At 40.5% G+C, this 12,172-nt stretch overlaps 1 protein-coding gene across 2 annotated transcripts in view; it reads right to left on the bottom strand.

Moving 5' to 3' along the window:
- The window catches only part of EDAR (ectodysplasin A receptor), a 119,951-nt gene that overhangs the window by 6,114 nt on the left and 101,665 nt on the right, over nt 1–12,172 (bottom strand). Inside the window, exons 6-10 of one of the 2 annotated variants that reach the window (XM_019524373.1) lie at nt 9,858–9,944; nt 6,239–6,367; nt 6,074–6,148; nt 5,691–5,763; nt 4,415–4,574 (exon numbers count right to left, since the gene is read on the bottom strand). In XM_019524373.1, coding sequence (XP_019379918.1) covers nt 4,415–4,574; nt 5,691–5,763; nt 6,074–6,148; nt 6,239–6,367; nt 9,858–9,944 — 524 coding nt within the window. The remainder of the gene's footprint in view (nt 1–4,414; nt 4,575–5,690; nt 5,764–6,073; nt 6,149–6,238; nt 6,368–9,857; nt 9,945–12,172) is intronic. The other variant, XM_019524374.1, reaches the window with a different exon arrangement.

Here is a 12,172-nt window from a genome sequence, read left to right as displayed (position 1 = left end):
AACCTATCCAGGTCTTGCTGCAGTCTTTCCCTCCCTACTAGCGTGCTCACCTCACCCCAAATTTTGGTATCATCAGCAAATTTAAACAGGGTGCTTTTCACCCCGTCGTCCAAATTGCTGATAAAGAGATTGAACAGTGAGGGCCCAAGGACCGAGCCCTGGGAGACTCCGCTGCCCACTTCTCCCCAGGTTGAATATGACCCATCCACCACCACCCTCTTAGTGTGACCCTTCAGCCAATCTGCAATCCATCTGACTGTGTAGGCATCAATGCCACAGTCACCCAATTTCTTAATGAGGATGGGGTGGGAGACAGTGTCAAAGGCCTTGCTGAAGTCCAGAAAGACTACATCCACAGCAACACCTGCATCCAAGGCTTTTGTGACCTGATCATAAAAGGCAATGAGGTTGGTCTGACATGACCTCCCCCTAATGAAACCATGACCTCCCCCTAATGAAACCAGGTAAGACACTTTCTTCTGTAAGGGCAAAAGTTGCTGAATCTGCACCTCTCCCAGCCCATGTGTAAATGTACAAAGCTAAGTTTTCATTTTGGATCTTCTGTATAGTAACTTATTGCATAATGTTTTCAACTAGGACATAAGAGTACAGAGCAAGGCAGATCTGGTTTTAAAATTCTCTCTGTATTTTTCTAGTTTTTTCAATAACTTTCCTTCACCTTGCTTAAAGCCCTTTTAGAACCATCATCTGTTTTAAATGGGTGCATCTACATGACATTTTTACTATGGAGCTGATTAGTTAGCTCTGCAGTAAATGTCTCAATGTCTGCACGTGCACCCCTATTAGGGTGCAGAAAACTAATTAACTCCACAGCAGGGTCATACTACTTGCAGATATATATACGACCCTGCTGCTGAGGTTTTGGGGGTTTTTTTATGCACAGCAGTGGACGTGTAGTCACTAACCCATCTGGCTGGGGCACAATGGCACTTCAGTGCAGGGGACTGTCTGCTGGCTAGCCCCATGCTGAAGCCCCCTCAGGTCCCAGCCAGTCCTGCCGCAGCACGTTGAACCTGGTCAAAGTAGCTTCAGCTAGCAGGTTGACCCCTGGAGTTCCCTGATAGCCAGGGCTGCTCCAACCTGGCTCAGTGTGCTGCAGTCTGGGTGCACATGTAAACAACATGCCTGGGAGCAATAAACTCCTGAGCAATAAGCTCTGGACTTTATTGCTGAACATTAATGGCATGTGTAGATGCACCCAATGTTTTCTTCTCCAGCCCCAGTGAAAATGTCATAAATGCAGGGGAACGATACTCATTCAGTTGTGGAACCGGAGGCACTGAAGTTGAAAATCTGGGCACAATCCATGCTTTCTGAACATTACTTTGAATACTCTGTTAGAAGCTTCAAGTCATTATAAGTGTATTCCAACTGAGGGTCTAAGAGAAGTGATGGTAGGGACTGGAAAAGATGACATATTTCTACTAGAATAATTGATTTTTGCAACATTGAAAAAAAGGAGTGGCCAGTAGGCCTGTGCGAATCGGTAGCGGTCCTATCTGGAGCTCCAGACCAGGTTTCTAGCTCAATCTGGCCAAAGTGGCTCCGAAGCTTGGGAGCCACCTTGGAGATCTGGCCATAGGGTATAATGGAGAATCAATTAAATATCTATAACTTTGTTGGTTTTTGTCTGATTTGGATGAAATTTTCAGAGATGATAGACTCTGAAGAGAGCATGAAATCTGCCAAGTTTCAAGAAGATCAGTGCAGGGGTTTGGGGAGAACAGCACCCCAAATTCTTGAAAGCAAAACTCCTGTCACATTTACTTGTTACATCACAGGGGGGTGAATACTACGGGGTGGTAGCCTATGCTGAGGCCACAGAGCCTGCCAAGTTTCAAGATGATCAGTGTAGGGGTTTGGGGGAACTGCACCTCAAGCTGCGGACAAGCAAAACTCGTGCCATGGGTGACCCCTTGTGTGTTAAGGCACAGCGGGGTGACAGCTGCAGGGATGGTGGCCCCTGCTGCGGCCACGACACCTGCCAGTTGTTGAGGAGATTGGTGCAGGGGGGTTCTGGCGTGTGGGACTGACTGTCTCTGTCTTGGGGCAGTTGATTGTCTGTGTTGATTCTTTCCTCTCCTTAGCCTGGTTTTGTAGGTGCTAATTGATGGCAATTAACTGGCTACATTAGCTAGGTCCTGTGCATTGAGCTTGTCTGAGTGAATCATGATTGATTGGTAAGTGGTAACACAGTAGCTTAGCAGCCAGTAGTAGTCTCTCATGCCCCAAGACAGGCACAGTCAGTCCCACAAGCACCCATGGCACGAGTTTTGCCTGTCAGCAGCTAGGGGTGCAGGGCCCCAGAAGCCAGAACCCCCCTGCACTGATCTCCTCAACAGCTGGCAGGTGTCATGGCTGCAGCAGGGGCCACCATCTCTGCAGCTGTCACCCCACTGTGCCTTAACACACACAGGGTCACCCATGGCACAAGTTTTGCTTGTCCACAGCTTGGGGTGCAGTTCCCCCCAACCCCTACACTGATCTTCTTGAAACATGGCAGGCTTTGTGGCCTCAGTAAGAGCTACCAGCCCTGCAGTTTTCACCCTGCTTTGTTGTAACGCCTAGACGTGACATGAGTTTTGCTTTCAAGAATTTGGGGTGCAGTTCCCCCAAACCCCTACACCGATCTTCTTGAAACTTGGCAGATTTCATGCTCTCTGCAGAGTCTACCACCTCTGAAACTTTCATCAAAATCAGACCAAAAACAACAAAGTTATAGATACTTTATTGTTTCCCCATTATACCCTGTGGCTAGATCTCCGAGGCAGCTCTGAAGTGCTTTGGAAGGTCTGAACCGCTTCAGGAAGCCGAACGAGGCCAGCGGTTTGACCCAGATGTGCTGCTTCGGACCCTGGAGCCTCCGAAGCTTCTCCAGATCCAAAGCTCTGTCCGAAGCCTCGCATAATTTTGTCCGATCTTGTATAGAGTTACTGCTGAGTGGGATAAAACCAGTGTAACTTACACTGAAATAGGTGTAAGCTTTCTGCAGCTTATTCCAGAGTAGCCATTTGCTCAGGTCAAAGTGAATATTATCACAGCCACTTAGTGGTTATTGTAATACCTGCTTATCCTGCCTGGGACAGATGCACATCTGTCTGCTCTGTAGCCTAATGTAGTTTACTTCAATGTGCAAAATATTGGTACATTATGCTAGTGTAGAGGTGTCTTCTGCTCAGGCCCTATGCCTTAGACAACCTAACTAGCCAAATAAGGATCCATCTATTGTATATGCAGCCTTATAAGATGCTTTCATTTCGTCTGAGAACCTGTGTATCTAATATAAATCCAATGTGGATTACAGATAGACAGTGGTGATATATGCATAAGAAATACTTCAGAAGAGAAGAGGAGAAAAATGCAATCATTGAGTTAGTAGGTTGTTTCCAGCTGTTTGCAACTTGCCAAAAGAACATTTCTCTAGGGGCTGAAATGTTCTCTCTCTGGTCCCAGTTGAAAGATAAGCTATTATGGAAAGTTTGAGCTAAATTGGTTAGGAAATAAATATGCCATACCTAAGAACACAGAAATCAGGAAATCCTATTGTTAAAGTTCCTAAAATTACATGAATCTAGTCATGTTTATGCACACATACTTGATTCTTATGGTTAAATGTATTCCTTGCTATCTTATATTCATTTTTTGTTAAACTATATACTATGAAATGTGTGGTGTTCCAAAGAGCAAAGTCAGATTTGCTGGTGGGACTTCACTTTTGAATCTCCTTTTTTGTGCACTCAATTTTTCAGGCCTTCACAATGGATCTTATGTGCACACAGAGAATTTCTAGAACTGGGCTATCCAAACAGTGGTCCAAAGGCTGTATGCATCCCCTGAATGGTTACCTGTGGTCCCTGGGCTCCCAGTCTGGGTGCCACTCCTCCCATCTCTCTCCTGCTGCTGCTACTGTAATCTCCAGTCTAGCTTCTGCTTCCTGCTCCCCACCTCTGGGAATGGAGTAGGGCAGCCTGCAGGGCCGAGGAAGCTGATAGCAGGTGGACTTGGGTCACCCAGGGACACTGTACAGTGCAGGGCCACTGCTGCATTGCAAGGGGGGAGGGTGTAGTGTAGCAGTGCGGGCATAGTACCACACGGGATGCCTCCCGCACAGCGTGGCCCACACGATATGCAGCTCAAGGGAGAGTGCAACTTGCAGCTGGGGGTATATAGGCTGTGGCTACTCAGAAGTTGGACATCCCTGCTCTAAAACACTGAGGGAATACTATGTGCTGTCTGTGCAGGTGAGATTTGCTAATATTTTATTTTTATCGCCCCAGAGTTTCCTATAAATTAGGTCAATTTGCAGTCTACTTTTTTGGGGTGCTAGGACTTGTGCATATTTAAATACAAATTCAAAATGATTTTCCACATTTAGTTCTGAGGAGAGTCTTACCCCAGTTGATTTGTTGTTTGTTGAAGATTTATCCCTGGCCAAATGGACTAATGATAACAAGCATCTCTCTGGGGCCTCTTGTTTGTCAACTGCAGCTTCTTCATCACTGTCCACACTGCGACTTAAAAGTCGTTCGTTCTCAGAAGAGGCATCATTTTCACTGAAAAATGAAGGGTAAGGGTATCTTACCAAAGCCTTTGATAATCTGATTCCAAATATATCTTTTCTCCTTTCTTCTAGAAATGGAATATGTGTTTTCATCCCTTTTAAAAGTCTGTCTTAAGGGGCCGTTAAGATTAAATCCTACTATTGAGGATGTAGGTAAATGCTCTAAATTACACAGTCATGCATACCCATTGTAAGGGGAAGACTCAGCCATTTTACAAAGGTTGGTTTCTTATGATTTTCATCTAGGACAAAATTCTGGCTCTTTCTGCTTCTCTCTGTATTTAAGAGAGGTCTTCGCAGTCAAGGAAGAAGGTTGCTGTGAGATGGAGCCACCTATGTACTGATCTCTGAAGTTGGAGATAAGATGCATCCTCGAGGTCTGCAGCAGGGGATGCACTCTCCCATTGTAGCTGATAAATAGCAGGGCAAACTTATTGGGTATCTGAAAACTATAGATCTGGAGCAGGCTTAAATTTCCAAAATGGAGCTGTTAGGAGAGAAGACAGCCCTATAGAGCTTATGAACTGTACATTAGAGCACTTGAAAAAAAGAGTAAGACACAGCACTCCTTCCAATAACATTTCCCACCCAGTTAGTCTGAAAACAGATGTCAACTTTGTGCTGCCATAAAAAAAAAAGATCTCCATTTGCAGAGGCATGCCCCAAGTTGGTTTCTTCATTTGTAGTTTTCCCATAAGACTGGGTCCCTGAAGCCCAGGAGCAGCAGGGACCTGACCCTGTAGGACAACTGGCAATGTCTTTATCACCCATTGAAGCAGATCAGCTGGGCCAGGACACATCCCAGCTCTGCTAATGCCACAACAAAAATTACAACTGTTTTTAGCTTTAGTATATTTTCAAATCTAAGTCCTCTCCTTCACAGGTCCAAGGAATGGGGTTTCCAGTTCTCCCTGGTTTCTCTCACTGCTAGAAGTTATTAAGTCCATATTTTCTTTTGATAAATGCATTAATTTCTTTTTCATTATATATCCTTCTACATATTAAATATACGTATCCATTTCCCTCTAGTGTCCTACAATGGTTATTATGCTCTTTTTTCACTTTAACCAAGCTAAAAGCATGTTTATGCCTGTTTTTTCTTACATACCTCTTAACAGTCTTAGCTGGAGTTGCGGTCAATTTTTCAAACTCCTCTTTCTCTGCAAATATCACTACATTTTCTGCAGATCAAAAAAAATAAATGTTTACATTGGCAGAGACTGCAAGTGATATTTTTGCCTCACCAGCTTCTCTAGCTGGCAGTTTTACTACAAACATAAATCTCTCTGTATGTTACTAACATTTTACTTGCTATTGAGAGGATTAAGTGAAATTTTGGTAGTATGAAAATCTTTCTGTATACGTGTTTACTAAATGAAAATGGAGTTCAAGCAGTTAAAAATGGGAAATTGCATGAGATGATGGATCGAGGGAATGTAAGCCTTGTTTTGTCTGGTGTAGAAAAAAGAAACACTATAAAACAACTCAGACCTTTTACTTCTTTCTTCTCTTCTTGCATATTGGCTTGGGCTTCAACCGTTTTTACTGAATGGCTGGTGCAACAGGCTAAAATACAAAGAATTCAACTTATTAATGGTCATTCTTAGCAACTGGAAGTAACATTTTGTAATTTCAGTTTTTATGCTGTGCAGTTACCTTGAGAAGAAGGCTTAGTTTTCACAATGTAAAACATGATGATCAAGACAATGGCAATAGCCATTATGAATATAGTAGACATGGCAATGATAAGAGCAGTAGCCAGATGACCTTGTCCTGACAGATCTGCTGGAGACACAAAGAAATAGGTTTTTGGTAAAGGAGGCCTACTGAAGACAAAGAATACGTATCAGTTTGAGGCCTGCACTGAACTTAAATCCTGCACAATGTATCTGCTTTGGAATTGATAAAATACTATAGAATATCCTTTGTGCCTGATATGCTGGTCACTATAGTTTTACAAATCTATGGAATTTGATCTCTAATAACCAATTAATAGCGCTTCTGAAAATATGAGATCACATGTTTAGGCAAAGATGAAGGAAGTTACATTATCCTCTCTGGGGTATTTTCCTGAAATACATTGTACATGTAATGTTTTCAGTGAGAAGACATTTATTTTTTGCTACCACATTTTGACATCTTTCCATATTTCAACCTTTAAGTGGTTACATAAAATTGTTTTGTTGAATTTTATTGATATAGTTCCTGGTGTAAATAGGAAATGTAGGCAAATAATGTGGTCATGATGTTACTCTGCATCATTTTTTTCTAAGCCAGAATGGAGCTGTTGCTATAAAATTTAATTTATCTTTGTTTCTAACAGGATGTTAATAACAATTGAAAGAATGGTCCTTGTTGCATGGTAATTTTGGGCAGCTCCTAGAGGACTTAGCCCCTGGACTCTCTGTACATTAACACCTTAAAGTTGTTTAAAGCACTCATACAGCTCAAAGTTATGCCACTCCAGGGCAGGATTATCTCTTGATCTGCACAACCCAGCTCCTTAAGATATAGCCACTCCCCACAGATGTGTCACTGAGGTTGAAGGCGTGACTGCTCCAAACTCCAAGCTACTACAAATCTGATCAACGTTTGTGTGGCTCACAGTATAAGGTGTAACAGGGCCCTATAACAGGTTTGTAGGCCAGATTCTGTTGAGGAATACACGCATGTCTTTGGTGGGATGTATGTCTGTGCGTGTCTAAGGATTTGCTTTGTCTGTGGAGAGAATATGGTGTTTCCCCACATTTTAACTTATGGGTTTGTAGTTCCTTGTGTGTAATTGCAAACAGCTGCTAGCTTTCAATTCTGAGTCAAAGTTGAACACTCATCTCAATTGTTAAGTCAGTATATTAGCTTTCATGTATACAATGCAAAATAGCTTAGTGAAACAAGATGTGTGTAATGTTTTCCATGGAGCTAGACCAACATACCAAGTGGACAATCAGTTGGTAATGTTTCATTAGTGCGCGTGTTTAAAATGCCATTGTTGGAAGACTTTTATAAAGTACAGATGAAAAATTTAAATACATTTGGTGCAATTTGATTTGGTTTATATGAATAATAAAACTTGTGTTATGCCATTTGTACAAACACATCTCAGTTAAATAAGAGTTAAAACTGAAATAAAACTTTGATAAAAATATGATGGGAGCCAAAAAGAGAATCTTAAAATAAATAATTCAGTCATCAGAACAGGAGCAGCTCCTGTCTATACAATGAACCTGGGAATGCCTACAAGGAAGGAATTGACTGAAAATTTTTTTCTTGCTAAACGATTTTTTCCTCATCATCACAGCAATATCCTGAAGGAAGTAAAAATATGTTTTTGTTATGAAGTCTGAATATACAGCTACTGACAATATAGTGTCCTGGCTACCAACCTCTTTCTACTAGTAGAGAGCCTCCGTAAATATTATCATTATGAAATGTAAGTCTAGAAGCTTCATTCAACAACTTATCTAATTCCAGCCAGCAGTATTTTGGATTGATGTGGATAAACCTATAAAATGATGCGACATCCATAACTGGATATCTTGTCAGCAGCATGATGACTGCCTAGAAGCATGAGGCAGGTCTGAAAGGTGTGCATGACAATGAAAAGCTGTCCTCACAGATCCCTAGGGCACACCACAGCAAGACAGCAGTGCTGTCTAAACTGAAACATAGTAACTGTGTTTGCTGCCCTCTTCAATAGGAATCAAGAGAAGCTACAAACTAACAATAGACCAGCAGGCATGTCAGATAAATCCTATGGTCAATGCTATTGGCATCTGAAAAGGGAAACAAAACTTCAAGTGCTAAAGCAAATTGGCAGAACTGAATAATGCATAATATCCCGGAGCACTCCACCATCTGGTGTGCTTTACAGTCTCATTGGTATTTTCATACAAGTCAAAAGGATATTTATATATGAATATAGATGTCTCTCTGGAATACTTGGATTAATTTCATTCTGTTTATTAATACTTAGCTATACATCTTGTCAGCTACTTTAGAAGCTTTGTATGTTAAAGCGATTCTCCAACATTAGATATAAGCGAGAGAGTTGGGTTTTTTTCTTGAGGATTCAGTTCCATAATAAAATGTAAACGCTTCCTCAGAAGCCGACTGGATTGACACCTAAGGCACACATCCTTGCACTCAGGCTAAGCTATCATCCTAACTGTAATACTGGAAAGCAGATGGAAAAGCCCAGGAAAGAAGCTATAGTAGATTATTTGGAAGCTGACAATATCTGATCTGCCCCTCAGTGTTTGGAGCTCATTCATGAAATAAATGCATACTGTCAAGGGTAGCCAAATATTTGTTTATTGATAATATGTGCTTTGAAAAGCTGTAACCTTGAAAAGCAAGGTTTTGTGTGTAACTTCCCTATAACACTGGCACTGGAGAAACAAGTTGCCTTTACCTGACGAAGAATAATTGAATATTTTAACCTGCACTTTCTGTACTTCAGAAGACTTGGCTAATCATGTTGATGTCATTTTTCTCTAAGGTGTTTTCAAGACCTCAGAAGAGATGTAACAAAGGGAGAAGACCAAGAAATCTGCAAAGAACTGTTACAGTTGCTTTTCCAACAGAGACTTCACATGTAGTATTGACAGAAGATGAATTTAAAATAAGGTATGTAAGATCAAAGACAGAAATTGGATGCACTAAACAAGGAGCTAAAAGCCATAACAGAGTTTTAGAAAATGTTAAATATTTTACACAGTTGAGAAGCTGAATTAAAAATGATATGATAAAATTTTCTGAAAATGCAATCTTCAGCATCATGCATACAGATAAAACAAAAAAAATCAGCTGTGCTAATCCTTTTTATGCTGCGCTGCAGTGCCCTTATTTTCATGTGTTCTGACAAAGCAAGAACCCCCGCTCCCAGCTGTTTGTTTTAGCACCAAATGAGATTGGCCACATTGTTGCATTAAATTATTTGCAGGTGCCTGGTGGCCAGTCTCTGTTGAAGCACAATGCTATTTCTCTTTTTCTAGAAACAAGGAGCTAACTTAATTACTACCATAAATGAGTACAAGTCAGTTGAAATCCATTTTAAGTCCATCTGCACTAAATGGATATCAATGATTAATCAAGGAACAAAAAGTTGTTATATATATATGTGTGTGTATATATATATATATACTGATTCTTCAAAGCGAGGAATATAATGAAAATCAATATTACAACAGGTGTTTTCAATTCAGCCAGGTTGTCACTTGATGTCACATTGTGAAGAAATATCTGCTGAATTAAGTGTGCTGGTGCTTCTTCTTACCTTTGTGTGCGTGCTGGAAAGGTGAGAAAGTGCTTGTGCCGGAAGTACTTGGGAAAATGGGTGAAAGGCCTGAGGTAGCACCTGCACCTGCAATATTAAAAACATTAATTTGTACTAAGACCAACAACTTAAGAAATTTTAGGGTTAGATTTGCTTGATCTGTTCTCCCAATGCAAACGTGTCCTGGTACTGGGACTTTTCTAAGGGTTTATCAGTAACACTAGCTACTCATAAGCCCGGCTCCATCACAGAGTCTGCAGCCAACCCATTCAGTCCCCAGAGTTAGAAGCTGAGCTGGGAAGTCCTTCAGATCATTGTAGCTTCCAAGCAATTTCTATCAATGAGATTTCTGTGAAGCTCTGTTTTGTTTTTAAATGAGCATTATCCTAAGGGAGCCTTTAGAGAAGATGGGAGGGAAAAGTACTGTAGGATATCTTTCCTCTTGGTGAATCCCATCTTCCATGAAGCTGCCCCTATGGGATATGACTGTTTTTTGCAGGTGGCAGGATAAGTTTCATATGATTCCTCCTGCTAGTTAAATTGATCTTCCAGAAGAAAATATGAGCCACAACAGGAGAGAGACAGAGCCCTCTCTTCTATGGTAGGGAGCAATGCGCATTGACAAGAGACTTGGATAAGGTGACTTCCTGGTCTTTTTTCCCACCTCATTTCTTTGGCTAATTTATAAATTGACTCTGTTTAATCAATATATATACTGTGTTTTCAGAGCTGGAGAATCAGGGGAGAAATTGTTTCCTTTTGCCCTAGGCAACTACAGAAAATCAGCAGGAACTAAAACTTCGGCTAAATACTTATTTTTTCATACAGTATGCCACCATGATATGGTTCCAAATCAAAAATTAGAAGTTTGGGTTATTAGTGTTAGAAAATAACATTATATTGACTCCTGCAAGAACTTTTAAAGTAATTGGCAAGTGCCAAAAAGTCACTATAAACAGACACTGAAAGATTTGAACACTTCTAATGACACAGGCATAGTGGCATAGGCATCTTATACCAGCATGATAAAAAGTTCACTAGTTCTTATATTAACACTGTGTGGAGAAAATCAGATATAAATTAATTCAAAGATACTCTTCAAATAAAGGTACGGTACAAATAGACAGTGCTTGTATTAGGACAGAGCCAGCATGGGGTCAAGACCTACTCTGCAAGGTTAGTTCGCAATTGAAAAATGACTGGTGATATTCTGCTGTCCTGGGAAATGCAGCAAGAAATGTTAGTGCATCATTTAAGTTTGGCAGGAAATTAAGCTGTCTGGTAGGGTATGAAAAATGTTTTGTGGCTGAAGAGCAAAGAATTATATATGCTCTTCAAATAAAAAGAATAATGCGTTTATAAAATGAAAAAAATATTACCTAACATTAAATGTTGCTTTATGGAGGGTATGATAAATACACACTCTTAACTTGGCAGATGGCTTCAAAAGGTTTTTTTTATAACAATGGCAAAACACTTTCTAAATTCCATTTGCTGTTATGGAAGGGAATGTATTATATTTGCCGTTTCCATAATTGGAATAATACTTGTAGAACATTTAAAATATACGCATTTATTAACTCAGGTGCTTTCAGTATTATTTAAATAAACTAATTACATCTATTTATTCTTTAAAATATTCACATTGAATGAAGATCTTTAGTTTGATGAAGCCATAGCAACCAGACTGATGACTAAAAATCTCTTCCTGTTTGTGAAATACTTGTGAACTATGCTTAACAAATCATAAGGCCAAACCAGTAGTTCTTATTCAGTCATCTCTTAAGCAAAGTTTTCATTGACTAGGTTTCTTATATGCCTAAATATGAGTTTTGCTTGAAAAAGGGCTTTAGAATTTGATGCTGAAAAGCTACTTTAAGGAAGAGATTTGCTGTATCATCCAACGCATCTTCTTGCCAGTGTGGGACCGTTTCTTTTATTTCTAGTCTTATTCTAATCATTTTAAAAGAGAAACTTTCATAGTCGGAAATACCTCCTGATAAGGAAGTCTGTACTTGCTATGTTGCCTACTTTTTAATATCTTTTCCCTTAATTTCTAGAGCTAGGATGAACACATTTCTTCTCTTGCATCTTGGTCCTTTTTTGTGATAAACCTAGCTTAAAGAAATGTTCCCACACTTACTCATAACCAAGATCAGGGTTTTTTTCTCCCATTTAACATGGAGGGCCCTCATCTTAGATTTGAGTACAAAGAGGTGGAGGGTGTGTAGCCGCTGCAGCCCCAACTACACCCCAACCTGGGGTCAGGATCAGAGTTCCCAGCTGCCGCCTGCACCCTCCTGCTCCCTGCAGGT

Source organism: Gavialis gangeticus, unplaced genomic scaffold (assembly GCF_001723915.1).
Source record: "Gavialis gangeticus isolate Ggan-Ray unplaced genomic scaffold, GavGan_comp1, whole genome shotgun sequence".
Taxonomy (NCBI): domain Eukaryota; kingdom Metazoa; phylum Chordata; order Crocodylia; family Gavialidae; genus Gavialis; species Gavialis gangeticus.
This window is presented reverse-complemented; position numbering and strand designations above follow the sequence as displayed.